Genomic DNA, 16457 nt, shown 5'->3' with positions numbered 1-16457 from the left:
TGATGAGATGACACCCCCCCTCACACACACACACACACACACACACACACACACACACACACACACACACACACACACACACACACACACACACACACACACACACACACACACACACACACACACACACACACACACACACACACACACACACACACACACACACACACACACACACACACACACACACACACACAAGACATCTCTCAAAGACCTTATTTTCACGGGCTCCATTTTCTCTAAAGAATAAAGAGAGGGTCCAAACACACCGCAGCGCCTCTCCATCACCTGCCTCTGCCGCTCAAAGGTTGTCACGCGCCGACTCAGGCTGCTGTCCCTCTCTCACCTGTCGCCGTGGACTTTGGCCCAGGCGACGGGGTTCTGACACAGGAGTGACTGACAACTCCCAGGCGGGGCCGCCATGTTGTGGGAGAGGCCGTGAGTGTGTGAATGGCGAACGCGGCAGGCTCCTGCCCAGGCAGACAGACAGTGGTTGCGTATTCCCCTCACAGTGCCAGCTCTCCCGCTCATTATCTTACCCCATCAATCTCATTTCACCCCAAACTCCAGCTACTGTTCCATCAGAGTCTTCCTACATCCTCCCTCCCTCCCGTCAGCCAACCAGCCAGCCCGCCTCCACCACACCAGAGACACGGACACTCTGTCACCCGTAACCCCATTTCCCTCCACAATGACTGACATCAGCCGAAATATAATTAGCCAATTTACCCAACACATCTATTACATATTAACGACTGACGGAACACACAGCGCCGGACCGAGACTGGCTTGTTGTTGTGCTCATTAGCATCTCTCCATCTTCTATAACGTCAACAGATTGCCGGGGCTCTGTGAATACATGTATAAATATCTCTCTGCCTATCCAATTCACTCATCACTCAGGTTACTGTCGGCCAGCAAACAATCCTCGTAATGATCTACTTAGTGTACACCGGGCTGGGTGACAAGACTCATTTTGTCGATTTCACCAGCAACACGCCATTTTCGAATGAAAACCTCGTAACTCTATTTCTGGCTTTTTTTTTAAATATACATTATTTTTTTTATTTTTATTTTTTTTATTTTTTTTACATGTATTGAAAGCAGTGAGCCTCGGCCCACGAAAATGTATTCAAAATATCTTCTGAATTTTCGTTGTGTGTTCGTTAATAGGAAAATATGTTTATTTTTATTTTTGACATTTCCTGAAAAGTTTGTTTTGGAGATGAGGTTTTTGTCTGATGGCGATGAACAGCAACGTGGAGCCAACCGAGTGGCAAATGGAACTGGCTGATCCAATTGAGCCCAATAGAAATAACAGTCTGACGGCCATCACAAAGCTAGTCAATCGTTGTTTTACACATTAGAGAATATCTGTAGACTAACAATGACAATTCACTGTAGATCTCTGTAGAATGTACAGAGCATGAGGGGAAACTGGTGATGCTCCTGCTGACAGGAAATCAATTCTTCCCACAAAACCCCCAACAGAGTCAAACAGCAATAACACACACACAGACCCACACATAGCCTCCCATTACAGCACACAGAACTCCATCCACCTACCCACACCACAACATTAATCCCAACAACTAAACGCTAAGTCATCTACATAGAGCATCCATATCAGCAATTCATACCCAGCCACACCCACACACTGGGTCCATGCCACTGGTTCACCTGAATGATTCAAACAGACATCCCTGGCGGGCAGTTGGTTCTCCCTGTCCATCTCTCTATCCCCCTACTCTCTCACTCTTATCTCACTCTGTCTCACCCACTCCATCTCTCTCTCTCAACTCTTTCCCTACCTTGTCATCTCTCTCTGAAAAACAGACGTGTACTTCAGCACACACACACACACGCACACGCACACGCACACGCACACGCACACGCACACGCACACACACACACACACACACACACACACACACACACACACACACACACACACACACACACACTGCCCTGGTGTTGGCGTTATTCTCTCCACGACAACTAAAGGCATGGCTGATTGAACCTGCCTCACCAATTTGCAGAGCTAGCTGACAGAAAATTGTCCAATTAAAAGAGCCACAGGCCAGAGCAACGCCAGAGGGGGAAAAAAAACAGCTCAATGCATCACAACAGATCGGCCCGGAACAGCAGGGTAATGCGGCATTTAAAAAAAGGACTGTGCGGATGAGCTAATACAGGGCAGGAAACATGCCCAAGAGGAACAGGACAGATAGAGATGTTTAAATCCCAGTTTCTGTTTCTTTTTTTTTTGTTGTTGTTGTGTATTTTGTTTTGAATGGGGTTTTGGTTGTAGACCAGCGGCAGCTGTAGGGGATTTGGGGAATTGGCAGCCATGTTGAATTCTGGGAAACTGCAGCTGCACTGGATTGTGGGAGGAGGCAGCTGTGCAGAGCAGAGGAAAGTGAAATGGCATGGCCTAGGCTGACAAATAGGCAACGGGTGAGGGTTAACAACAAGAAGAGCAGGCAGGGTGGAAGGAAAATGGCGAGTGGAGAAGGGAGATACGTGAATAATCAAAATAACGAAATAGGCGTTCTGCTTAAACGTTGACGATGATAATGATGATGATAATGATGGCCATGGCGATGATTGTGATCACATTACTTATGATGTTGATAGTGATGAAGAGGAGAAGCAGTACTGTACTCACACATGCTGGGAGAACTCGGGGACCTCGTCGTTGACATTGGCCATGCGGATGCGTACAGTGGCCGTACCTGTCCGGGGCACATCTCCCTTGTCCACAGCCATCACCACAAACTCATACAGGTGGTTGGGCCTCTCATAGTCCAGCTGCCCTGCAGGGAAAATGGTGCCGTGGGGAGAGATGCTGAAGTCTGGGCTCAGAGTGTAGTAGGATAACTCGGCGTTCAGGTCCGAGTCACAGTCACTGGCAGACACTAGAGCGAGGGAGAGACAGGGGGGAGAGGGGAGGTTAGATAAAGACATCTCTCTGTGTCCTTCAACATCATCTAACCGGAACTAATATGCCCAGCACGTGACCCTAGTCTTAATTACTATTGTTTTTCCATGCATGTTTGCACATTTCTGTATCGCAGGAATAGCATTTTCCCAAGTGTCTCTTTTTGTGTTGAAAACATACTGGAGTAGGGCTACGGTCAGAGTGATTGCCTTGCTAAAAGAGAGGGCTGTGTCTGGGACTGGGATCAGCATATTTTCCGCTAACTAGTCCTTTTCACCGTGAACTCCTGCATTCTGCTATTCTCCTTAGATTGCATTCAGTATACTCTCTACCTCACTGTATCATGTAGACCAACAGCATCCAAGACACAGGAGGTTGGTGGCACCTTAATTGGGGAGGACGGATTCGTGGTATTGACGGGAGAGGAATCATTATTCGGAGCCGTTCAGCGGCCTCCACCGACCCACGGGAACCGAGTCCGGTGGATTTAAATGTCACCAACAACACTGTCAAAGATGAGCATTATCCTTGATGACACATATCCATATATTGTGGAAGACTTCTTAAATCAAAGTCAATATTTCATTTCCTCAGTATGCACTTGCTGATTTAGCAATGAGGGTCATTTGAATATCCATCGATACTGAGCCAGTGAGGCTCTAAAAGGATTGTTGGGCTAACTGACAGCCTCCTATGGTCTGCCCTCACCACAGAACAGAGCTGTAGGAGACATAGATTAATAAACCATGATGTGTGGTGCTGTTTACCATGTCACTACTTCGGCTTTAAAACCTGCCTAAATCCATATATATATCTAATCTTTCAGATCTACTTCAGCCAATCCCAGGGCTTGTTGCTGTGGCCTGGTCTAGCCCTAAAAATGGAGCCGGATGATGTCCAGTTTAAAGTCTCTCTCTATTTCTCTCTCTGTCTCCCTGTCTGTCTCTCTGTCTGTCTCTCTGTCTCTCTGTCTCTCTGTCTCTCTGTCTCTCTGTCTGTCTGTCTCTCTGTCTGTCTGTCTGTCTGTCTGTCTGTCTGTCTCTCTGTCTGTCTGTCTGTCTGTCTGTCTGTCTGTCTGTCTGTCTGTCTGTCTGTCTGTCTGTCTGTGACACAATCACAGCCTCCTGTTCGGGAACGCACTAATCCCAGGAACAAGAGCCTAATCTTGGTTTCTTCACCTTAAACCGTCGGACCAACACACAGGGATTTAAAAAAAAGAAGCTTTCATTGAAATTTCATTGAGATCTTATACGCCCCCATAGATGTGACCCAGATATGCTGTTCTCACGGCTGCTTACAAGTCTGTAGGAAAAAGCCCTGTTACGTTCAGATTCATAGCGATAATTGCAGTGTGTCACATCCGCCCGTAAGGTACTGTAGGCCCCTATGCAGCTGTTGAGCATAGCAGGCACACCACACCTGCTGGGGCTCCTTTTTCCAAACACACCTGCCTCACAGTGGTCTCACAGCAATGTCCGCCAAAGAAAGGCTGTTCATCAGCAAGGGTACACCTCTGGTACTACGCAAATCAAGTACAGGGAGAGACGACTAAAAAAAGGTTGCTGATCTTCACATGTAAGTCCTTTCCTTACCCACCAGCATGGTGAACATAGCACTACATAATAACACAGAACTCCTGTGACTACACTGCAGAGAATATGTGGGCTTCGTGTGGTCTTAGGAACAGAACTGAACGTTGTCCCTGGCCATGAGATGGCCATTAGAGTGGAGGGGGTGGAGGGAGGATGGAGGGGGAGAGAGAGTGTACGTGTATGGATCCACTCACCTTGTAGCAGAGAGGTTGCCGTGGTTACAGTCTCCGGCACGCTGTCTTTGCTGTAAATGGACTGCAGGAACTCAGGAACACAGTCATTTTCGTCTGTGATGATCACACGCACCTGTTTAATTAGGAGAGAAAATGATTCATACGTGATTCAGTTTAGAGAGAGAGTGTGAGAGAGAGAGAGAGAGAGAGAGAGAGAGAGAGAGAGAGAGAGAGAGAGAGAGAGAGAGAGAGTGAGAGAGAGAGAGAGAGAGAGAGAGAGAGAGAGAGAGAGAGAGAGAGAGAGAGAGAGAGAGAGAGTGTGAGAGAGAGAGAGAGAGAGAGAGAGAGAGAGAGAGAGAGAGAGAGAGAGAGAGAGAGAGAGAGAGAGAGTGTGAGAGAGAGAGAGAGAGAGAGAGAGAGAGAGAGAGAGAGAGAGAGAGAGAGAGAGAGAGAGAGAGAGAGAGAGTGTGAGAGAGAGAGAGAGAGAGAGAGAGAGAGAGAGAGAGAGAGAGAGAGAGAGAGAGAGAGAGAGAGAGAGAGAGAGAGAGAGAGAGAGAGAGAGTGAGAGAGAGAGAGAGCGAGAGAGAGAGACAGAGAGAGAGTAAATTATTCTCCTCCTCCACGTAATTTGATAGTTATCTTTAGGCCTTTGATAGATTAATTGTTAAACCTAATGAACTGTCTTACCATGAATTGCTTTTAACAGCTCAGCTAATACAATCTATTTAAACTGAGAAGAAAGTGAGCTAGAGACACTGAGTAAAATGTGAGTATAATACAGTTGAAGGTAAAGTATGATACATTGCAGGGCAGAAAGGTTTGAGCTTTGGGATGTGCCAGGGAGCAAGAGTCATTCATATCTGTGCTTCTGAAAGTGTCTGATTGTGGCCAGTCTGGGGAGAGAGCCAGTAATCGTCCCTGGTGTTTATCACAGGAGAGAAAAGGCTGCTTTCAGTAGATTGCCCTTTCACTACTAACAGTCAGAGCCAAACTCCACAGCACTGGCTAAGCAATCCCCCAAGAGGTTCAACAGGGTCAGAAAAAGAAGAAAAAAAAGATGAAAAAGAGAAGAGATGCTCTGCTGCTGCTATTTCCTTCCCCGTTCCACCCCTTCTCCTCCTCCTCCTCTGCCATTCCTCTCCTCTGCAAGAGGAGCAGTGAGGTAACAGGGGATTACAGCGTCCTCCTCACTGTAATTCACACTGATACACCAGCCACGGAGAGAGAGAGAAAAAAAATGATCACACAAAATGAACATAATCCTCCAAAATCCACACCTTTCCCCTCCCTCATTACACCATGCAGTCAGCGCTTAGCTGTGTGCTCAAAAGGTGTGTGCGTTCGTAAGCGCCTGTTCTTTGTTATCTGCCGTGAGCAGCAGTCACATCCCTATCCTGGCTCGGAGGGACACAGACTTCACCGATTTACATAGAGGCTAGGATTGCTTACCCAGGCCCGTTAACTAATAACCCAGCTAGCCACCAGACGGGGAACCTGTGGTGCGGCGACTCTCGATCCAGTGAGAGGGTCTCATGATCAATACCAGCAGGGAGACACAATGCCGCCTTGGTTTCCTCCTGTGACTGCTAGGGGAGAACCGCTGACATGAAATACAACGAGTTGCCGGGCGAACACGGCAGCCCCACGGCCAGAGCACTGCTCTGCTCTGCTATTCATTAAGGGGGTAAGGAGAGCTGCCTGTCTGCAATAACAGCTGTTCTCTTCCAGTCCAAGAGCCTGCAGCTAAGGAGCAGAACACGCAGTCAGACTCGGAGCGTTCTTCCGATGTCAGAGTCTCTCTGAAGAACAAAACAACAAGAACATCAGCTGACCCCCTTTTATCGCACACCACGACTACGCCACCAAAGCACACAACTGTTCTGTTAGAAGAAGCACAGTAATGTGAGCTCCCAGAGGCAGCTAGCGAGGAGAGAGGGGGGAAAGGAGAGAGAGAGGGTTGAGCTGGGCGGTGCAGTGATGGAACAGAGGGCTGAATTTGACGTGAGAGCCAGTCAGCTCTGATAAGGCTGAGGAACCATCGGCATGTTGTGGAGGGGCTGGGCATGTCACTGGCTGGTTAGGTAACTAATTGTGCTTCAAAGTATTCGCTGCAGTAGGAGAAACGCCTGGAATCTACCTGCAAATTAACAAAGCGGATTCAAAGTTCAGGGCCTTTTCACAACTCAGTCTCTTCAGAGGCAGCTTTGACTGCTTGACTGTTTGGATGTACATTTTTGGAGGTATGTGATGAACGTTGAACAGCTGTGCCCTGTGGCACGGGCAGGACAGCAAGGGTTGGACAGGGCAGGACAGGAGTGTGGGCAGTCGGAGCAGGTCACGAGCACGGGCCGCAAAACATCTCCCTCCCGGCTCTCTCTGTATCTCTCCCTCCTCCTTTCCCATCCCTCCAGCCTCTGTCTAGCTTTCTCTCTCCCTCCCTTCAGAATCTCCCTCCCTATCTCCCTTCCTCTAGCCTCCTTCTCGCTTCCTTTCTCTCTGTGTCCGTCTGTCCGTCTCTCTTTCTTGCTCTCACTCGATCTCTCCGTCCCACCCCCTCCCTCCCTCTTTCCAGCCTCCCTACTCTCCCTCACTTCCTCGTCTTCCACACCAGGCATTCACTGAGGACTCTTTCTGGACATAAAGCTCACAGGATTAGACAGATCTCAGGAGCAGCTGCCAGTCTTTTCTCTCTCCCCTTCATGTTTGTTCCCACATTTTGTTTGGCTCTGTGCTCTACTGTTGTGCCTGAGGACAGGGAAGACCAGTTGATGGCTGAGCAGTGAAGATGTCTGTCTTTCTGCTGACGTTAACTAGGCGTGATGCTCATGTTGAGGCAGGGCACCACAGAAGAGAAACACTGGGAGCCATTCTCTAGTCTCTCCCCCAGGTCCCCTGTCCATGTTTATTAGCAGTGAAGTCTGGGATATCTCCCCAGCACTGAGACAACAAACTAGACCACCCAACATCATACATGTTCCCATTATTCTTGTTCATGTAGCCGTTGCCCATGTGTTCTCTCCGTTCAAGCATCTTAGCAGCTCTTATTAATTGATATTCCTAATCAGAAGGATAACCTAGCGAACCCTGTGAGAGCGTTACATTATGTGTGTGTGTGTGTATGTGTGTGTGTGTGTGTGTGTGTGTGTGTGTGTGTGTGTGTGTGTGTGTGTGTGTGTGTGTGTGTGTGTGTGTGTGTGTGTGTGTGTGTGTGTGAGAGAGAGAGAGAGAGAGAGAGAGAGAGAGAGAGAGAGAGAGAGAGAGAGAGAGAGAGAGAGAGAGAGAGAGAGAGAGAGAGAGAGAGAGAGAGAGAGAGAGAGAGAGAGAGAGAGAGAGGTTCCAAGGCCAGACTGGACCCATATACACACACACACATACACACAGAAAGACGCACCATGCAGGCTCTTTCAGTTGCAGAACACTTGTAGGTGTGACACTGCAGGAATGTTTTCACAAACAGCCACATTATAACAGATCATGTCTCTCTTATTATGTCCCTCTTCCAGTCTTGGATTCCATTTATCCATCTCCCCTGTTCCATGTACCCAATGATTCTCAATGATTTATCCCCCCCCCCCCTTTCTCTCTCTTATACACACACAAACACACTGAATGCTAGGTAATCATTCTGAATCGACACTGGACCCACCTCAGCAGCGCTGCTCAGACTGTCCTGGTCCTCGCTGGCCCTGACCATGAGCAGGAAGCTGTGCTGGTCCATCTCAAAGTCTATGGTCCTGGTCAGAGTGATCTCCCCTGTGTCCGCCTGCATGCTGAACAGACTGCTGGGATTGATGAGCAGGCTGTAGCTGATTGGTTGCTTCTGAAAGGACACGGCTGGAGTTGCCAGGAAGCTGCCGGAGAGAGGGGCGGGAAAGGGAATAATTTATTTATTTATTAGGATCCTCATTAGCTCATACACGCTCATGCAGCAGCTACTCTTCCCGGGGTCCACACACATTACATAATATAGAACTTTCATAAACAAGAAAGGCTCAAGGACAGAACTGCATCAATTGAAAATTCCTGTACTGACAAAACACTGAGAAAATGATTGATACATGATTCAGTTTAGAGAGAGAGAGAGAGAGAGAGAGAGAGAGAGAGAGAGAGAGAGAGAGAGAGTGTGAGTGAAAGAAAGAAAGAAAGAAAGAAAGAAAGAAAGAAAGAAAGAAAGAAAGAAAGAAAGAAAGAGAAAGTAAGAGAGAGATAGAGAGAGAGAGAAGATGAACACATCTAGCATGGTTATTCAGTTTAGCGATGAGACAGAGAGACGGAAAATGTAGAAACAGAACTCAAGTTTTCTGGTTTGTGTAATGTGTACCACAGCGGCAATGGAGTTATGTGTTGTGGAACACATCCCTCAAGCACTCAGCAGGAACAATCACCACAGATGTTACTCTTTCAACTGATGGGTGTGTGATGTAAGTTCCTGTCAATCAAAATAGAGAAGCAACTGGAGAGATTATAGGAGGCAGGAGGCCAAAGGTCAAATCCCTTACAGTAACCGCCACAGGCTATAATATAGAGTGTGTGTGTGTGTGACAAACAATCGTTGGTCATATATTGAATAACTACGTAGGCATGATTTATATGAACTTATGGCTCAATGCATATTGTTTTCGGTATTAACATGTCTGAGATTGTGTGTGTGTATGTGCACTGTTAAAGTGTGATAATGTGTGCATATCATTGGCTATCGGTACTATGGTTATGAATTTAAATTACTTGTGAATACAGGTGAATTATTTTCATGCCGACTTGTTTTTTAAAACTAAGACCTTCATAACCTCTGGTTTTACATTATGTATGTGTATGTACGTGACTGTCCGTGTTTGTGTGCAATTGTTTGTTTGTGTGTGTGTGTGTGAGCCTATGTGTGCGTGTGTGTGTGTGACTATGTATGTGTGCACATGTGTGTGTTTGTGTGTGTGTGTGTGTGTGCGTGCGTGCGTACATGGATGTGTGCATGCGTGCGTGAGTGTGTGACTTTGCAGGTGTGAGACTCAGAGGAATCTGGTGGGAGGAGCTATCCGAAGACAGGCTCATTCTAATGGCTGGAAAGGATTTAATGGAACGGTATTAACTATATATATATATATAAATATATATGTGTGAGACCGTCCTCCTATAGCTCCTCCCACTAGCCTCCTTTGCTTCACGTGTGTGTGTGTGTGTGTGTGTGTGTGTGTGTGTGTGTGTGTGTGTGTGTGTGTGTGTGTGTGTGTGTGTGTGTGTGTGTGTGTGTGTGTGTGTGTGTGTGTGTGTGTGTGTGTGTGTGTGTGTGGTACTCACGGCTGTCCCTCTGGTGTGTTCTCAGGTAGTGAAATAATGAAGGATGCGTTGGAGAACTGTGGTGCTCTGGCTCCTGCTATGACTGACACCACCACAGGGGGACTACGGCTACCCAGCCGGTCAGCAGCCACCACTGTCAACAGGTACTCTTTGTCCCTCTGAAGTGGCAGCCCTGTGGTCCGGACATGACCACTCTTTCTGTCCACCTCGAAACGCCCGTCACCACCTGCAGTTAGGAGACAACGGAGGAGTTTATTTTCTAAATATATATTTGAAGGTATTTTCTGACTAGAAAGGGAGAGAGAGGTCATGTTGAAGGGCAGTAAGCCATATTTCAACCTTTGACGTGTGTGCAGGAGGCTGGACCAGCCAGGCCACAACAACTTTTTTTTCTGTCATTGATTCATAGAACAGAACGTCCGGTATGTTCCATATCAGAGGGACAGCTGCACAGCAATGGATGGAATCTAATATTAGAGTCATTGACGCACAGAGTCACATATACAATGCCACCCACAGGCAATTTCATTCTGTCGAACTTCGGCAATTGTACGATAAGGAACATGATTATCTAATTAAATGACAAATTAGAAGCATAAAGGTGTAAAAGCATTTATAAAACCAAATAAAACCATATAAAATAATGTTTTTTTTTCTCTTTCAATTACAATGCCGCCAGTTGATGTACTCAATGAAATTGTGCTCAATCACAGGACAGGAAGCACCTACCATCAGACAGGAAGTACTCCACCTCCCCGTTGTTGCCCTCATCTCCGTCCTGGGCATGGAGCTTGTAGACCAGTGACCCGGCCAGGGCGTTGGGAGATACCACTGCCAGGTAGGGGGAGGGAACCATGGTCCATTCCGGAACATTGTCATTCACATCAGTCACCGTCAGCTCCAGCCGTACCAGGTACCAGTCTGGACCTGTAAAGGAGCGGCAGATATTGTTCCTCTGTAGTTCAGTTGGTAGAGCATGGCGCTTGCAACGCGAGTATAGTGGGTTGGGTTCCTGGGACCACCCGTACGGAAAATGTACGCATGCATGACTGTAGGTCGCTTTGGATAAAAACTTCTACTAAATGGCATATACAGTGGCTAGTGAAAGTCGAAACACCCCTTGGACAGTTTTTCCCCCCTACCAATCTATACAACATACTCCACATTTAAAAGTGAAAGAAACATTTCAGAAAATGTTCCAAATGAATAAAACAAATTAAAATAAAGATGTGTTGATTCCGTACAGTATGTTAATACTTGGTGGAAGCACCATTACAGCTTTGAATCATTTTGAATAAGATTCTACCAACCTTGCACAAATATTAGGGCTACATATATACCTTGTGTTTGCGAAAATTGCTCAAGCTCAGTTAATTTGGTTGGGAATCATTGACGGACAGAAATATTCCAAATGTGTCTCTGTTTTCAAGCAGATTTAAGTCAGGACTGAGACTGAACTACTCAGGAACACCTCGTTAGTCATTCTGGTGTGTCTTTGGCATTAAAATGTGTGTAATTGTCCCCCTGAAAAATAAAACTATCTAAGGGTTAGGTTTTCAGAAGTCTAAGAGGAGTTTTCCTCTAACTTTTTACCTGGGATTTTGTTAACTTTCATATTTCTTTTGATCCTAAAACAACTCCCCAATCCCTACCGATGACAAGCATACCCTATAACATAATGCTGCCCCAACAATACCTGAAAACACAACAATACTTGAAACTACAGAGGATAAACAACATTGCATTCACTCCACATTGCTGACCTGTATGACAAAGTGAAAAGAAAGAAGCCTGTGATCAAATAATCCACTCCAAATCCTCCCTTCTGTTTGCAACAGGGCCGTTAAAGGAGCATAAAAAAATGATTCAACTTCATATTCATCATCTCCAGCACCACCCCAACATCAACATGCATTATCTGAAAATGGAGCGTTTCTATGTTTTGTAGTAAAAAATGTAGAGTAAGAAAAAGTTCTTCCCATGACATCATCAGTGTGCATCCTGTTATTTGTTTTTTAAACCAATTATGAGTAGTCATTGCCTACTAATAGTCTACTAATTGGTTGATGATGCCATTGGAAACACTATCTTCCTCTATATTTCTTTACGACAAAACATAGAAAAGCGCCATTTTCACATATGTTGATGTTGGAGTGATGCTGGAGATGACACATATGAAGTTGATTTAATTTTAAAAAGATTATTGTGTAAGTAGTACTGCAAGACAACATGACAAAGAAATCAACTTTTTGGCTTAAATTAAAAACCACAGGATTGGGTCAAATCCAAAACAACACAGAGTGAACCCTCTGCATTGGCAAGTATTGTGGGTGGCAGCATCATGTTATGGGTATGCTTGTCCCCGGCAGGGACTGACTGGGGAGTTTGTCAGGATCAAAATAAATATGAAAGGAGCGAAGCACAGGTAAAAAGTTAGACACAAACCCGTGTCAGTCTTCTGAAAACATTAACCCTGGGATAGAGTTTATATTTTTCAGCTGGACAATTAGAAACATTTCAATGCCTGAGTAGTCCAGTCTCAGTCATGTCTTCAATTTGCTTGAATATCTGAGACAAGGTTTTTGACATAAACAATGGATATACATTATGTGGTGCGAAGTGTTGTGCAAAGTCGGTAGAATCTCATTAAATATCATTAAATCAGGGGTGTGAAGACGCAATCAACACTTCTTCATTATTTATTTGTTTTATTAAATAGGACTATTTCCTTGAATGTTCTTTCAATTTGACAGTGTGGAGTAGATTGTGTAGATATATAAAATATATATGTAATTGAATCCCTTTTTGACTTTCATTTTAAGGCAGAAAAATGTGAAGGCTATGCAAGGGGTGTGTATACTTTCACTAGGCTCTGCATTGTATGTTGTATGTTGTTATTATTATAGAGATTGACTAACACATTCACAGAGTCTTAGTCCTAACCCAGATCCACACTCCTAACCAGAGGGTACTCTTGAGTATCCATTGAAAAAGAAAAATACAATGAGGTTTGAGAGATGTTCTGTTTTCAGAAACAGAATAACCATACACTACTGGACAGTATCATAACACTACCATAACAGGCTATGAGGTAATGTACACGAACCAATCATTAAGCTCTGAAAGCCATTAGGCTACATGACAATACAATTATCAGCCATTAGTCCAATTTCACGTAAAGCCATGCTAAAGGATGTTAATGTGTTGTTCGGCATTAACAGAAAACAGCAATCACAAATTAAATCACATACACACACGCTTACAAGCACGTACACAGACACACACACACACACACACACACACACACACACACACACACACACACACACACACACACACACACACACACACACACACACACACACACACACACACACACACACACACACACACAAGCACAACACACAAGCACATGCACACACACACACACACACACACACACACACACACACACACACACACACACACACACACACACACACACACACACACACACACACAGCACACACACACACACACACACAGCACACACACACATACACTACACACAAGCACACACACACACACACACACACACACACACACACACACACACACACACACACACACACACACACACACACACACACACACACACACACACACACACACACACACACACACACACATACACATACACAGGACACACACACACACACACGACCACAAACAATCATGAACAGAAAGACGCATAATGCAGGCTCTTTCAGTTGCAGAACACTTGCAGGTGTGACACTGCAGGATTGTTTTCACAAACAGCCACATTATAACAGACCACGTCTCTCTTATTATGTCCCTCTTCCAGTGTTAGATTCCCTTTATACATCTCTCCCCTGTTCCATGTACCCAATGATTTTCCCTCTACGCTCTCTGTCTCTCTGTCTCTCTTTTTCTTTCTGGCTCTCTCTTTCTCTCCATCTCTCTGTCTCCTTCCCTCCTGCAGCTGTCAGGTAGAGGAAAGCAGGTGTTCTGTCAGGGGCCATGAAAGGGCCAATCACCAGGGGAATCAAAGAGCCCAAGACGCTGTCATTCTGGTTCCCTCTCTGACAGCCTGCCAGCTATTTATACCAGTCAAAGAGAGACGGGGGAATCAGAGGGAGAGAAATAGGGTGAATAGGAGAAGAGGAAAAAAGAAACAGAGCATCATGAGAGAGAAACAGAGGGAAAGAGGAAGAGATTGAGAGATCGAGAAAGATTGACAAGCGAAACATGGACAAGTGCAAGAGAGAGAGACGGAGAATGCATGATACACTGTCACCTAAGTGATCCTAAAACTCACAATAGCCAACTAGGATAAGGCAGCAAGGTCAGTTATGCCTCATAACCGCCAATTACAATCAACAGTGTTCCGTCGGCAGAATGCAAATAACAGTACTCTAGTCTGAGATAAACAATCTCCCCTTAGATTATCTCTCATCTGATTACGTGTCTGTCTGGGAAACAAGACAGAGACAGTAGCTTAACACCAGGCACCACATGCCTGGGATGTGCCCAGTGATGCCCACTCATAAAGGCAGGCATCAACAACAAGCTATAGGTTATTATCATGTTATTACTATTGGGAAATGCCAGGTAGTGGATTATACCAATGGAAATTAAAATAAGGTTAAATCAAATTATCCAGTCCCTTTGGAAAATAAATGGTAAAAATCTAATGGCAGCGAAATGTGTGGTGGCATGACTTAAGACACATTGAAGCACATTGCACTCACAGAGCTTCAATTCTATAACTGTAACTGTTCTCTAGTTAAATAAAAGCAAAAGATTGACTCAATAATGCCACCCAAACACTATTTTTATTGTTGCCACAGTTTTTTTTTAATGTACTCTAACATATTATAGATTTGAAAATTGCTTTTTGAACATGTTAAAGCAGCAGTACAGAAAAGGTGTGATGTGACAACATAACATTTTAGACAGAGGGAGGGGGACAGAGTAAGATTGAGAATGGGAGGGAATAAGACAGAGGGGGGAACAAGGGAGCAATTCACTACGCTGATCCTCAACACTGGAGCCCCACAAGGGTGCGTGCTCAGCCCACCCCCGTAATCCCTGTTCACCCATCACAGCGTGGCCACGCACGCCTGCAACTCAATCATCAAGTTTGCAGACGACACGGCAGTGGTAGGCCTGATTATCAACAATGACTAGACAGCCTACGGGGAGGACGTGAGGGCCCTGGCGGAGTGGTGCCAAGAAAAATAACCTCAACGTCAACAAAACAAAGGGGCTGATCGTGGACTTCAGGAGACAGCAGAGAGAAGATTGAGGGGGGTAGAGGAAGATTGAGAATGGGAGGGAATAAAACAGAACACAGGTGAACACAGGTGAAAAACACAGGTGAAACAGTCCTAAGAAAAATAGGAACGGAGCAGCAGAGCAGGATTAAGCCAAAACCCACTGCGTAAGAAATGGCCCGAAGGTTGTTATGGAAACAGACAAATAACAAAATCTGGAACAGGGAAAAAACAGGCAGCAATTGCATAAATCAATGGAATTAAAGGGACAGAGACAGAAAGAAAGAAAAAGGGAACCACATCTATAAAATAAAGATAGAGGGGAAATATGAAGCTGGACGTCTTCAGAAACCGCAAATAACGACCCTGCTGCACTTGAGTGTCCGTGGTTCATTGAGAGTTTCTAAGTGGTTGCTCTCTGCTGCTATAACATACCCAGATTTAATTGGGAAGAAGACAAGAGGGGAACAGGGATAATATGGAAAGCATAGCAGGGAGAAAGCATTACCCATATAATAAACCGGGAGGCTAATGGCCAACTTCCAATATGTCCACCCAGAGACAGAAACACTCTCACACAGTAATAATGGTCATTACAATAGATGAGATATCCTAACGAGGAAATACTTGTACATGTCAATTGTTTGTCTTCATTCATTGTAAAACTGTCCACTATGAAAAGTGATAATTTAATGATGGTTGAATATAAAGGAAAAGGAATATGAATATGCTTCGGGCTACAGAAGTGAATCTATCTACTAGCAACACTGATTAATGAACTCAAAATGATGTAGGTGCTACTTATAGTTGAGGTCATAAGTTTACATACACCTTAGCCAAATACATTTAAACTCAGTTTTTCACAATTCCTGACATTTAATCCGTGTAACAATTCCCTGTCTTAAGTCAGTTAGGATCACCAGTTTATTTTGAGACGGAAATGTCAGAATAATAGTGGAGAGAATGATTTGTTTCAGCTTTTATTTCCTTCATCACATTCCCAGTGGGTCAGAAGTTTACATACACTCAATTAGTATTTGGTAGCATTGCCTTTAATTTGTTTAACTTGGGTCAAACGTTTCGGGTGGCCTTCCACAAGCTTCCCACAATAAGTTGGGTGAATTTTGGCCCATTCCTCCTGACAGAGCTGGTGTAACTGAGTCAGGTTTGTAGGCCTCCTTGC

The 16457-nt window shown here is 45.2% G+C and overlaps 1 protein-coding gene across 1 annotated transcript in view; it reads right to left on the bottom strand.

The window, feature by feature from the left end:
• Positions 1-16457, bottom strand: part of LOC118394137 (neural-cadherin-like) — a 192308-nt gene that overhangs the window by 100267 nt on the left and 75584 nt on the right. Inside the window, exons 2-6 of the mRNA XM_052462059.1 lie at positions 10728-10925; positions 9999-10224; positions 8353-8557; positions 4728-4839; positions 2669-2918 (exon numbers count right to left, since the gene is read on the bottom strand). Coding sequence (XP_052318019.1) covers positions 2669-2918; positions 4728-4839; positions 8353-8557; positions 9999-10224; positions 10728-10925 — 991 coding nt within the window. The remainder of the gene's footprint in view (positions 1-2668; positions 2919-4727; positions 4840-8352; positions 8558-9998; positions 10225-10727; positions 10926-16457) is intronic.

Source organism: Oncorhynchus keta, chromosome 14 (genome assembly GCF_023373465.1).
Source record: "Oncorhynchus keta strain PuntledgeMale-10-30-2019 chromosome 14, Oket_V2, whole genome shotgun sequence".
Lineage (NCBI taxonomy): Eukaryota > Metazoa > Chordata > Actinopteri > Salmoniformes > Salmonidae > Oncorhynchus > Oncorhynchus keta.
The sequence above is the reverse complement of the archived record's forward strand: the minus strand, read 5'-3'. Positions and strand labels throughout refer to the sequence as shown.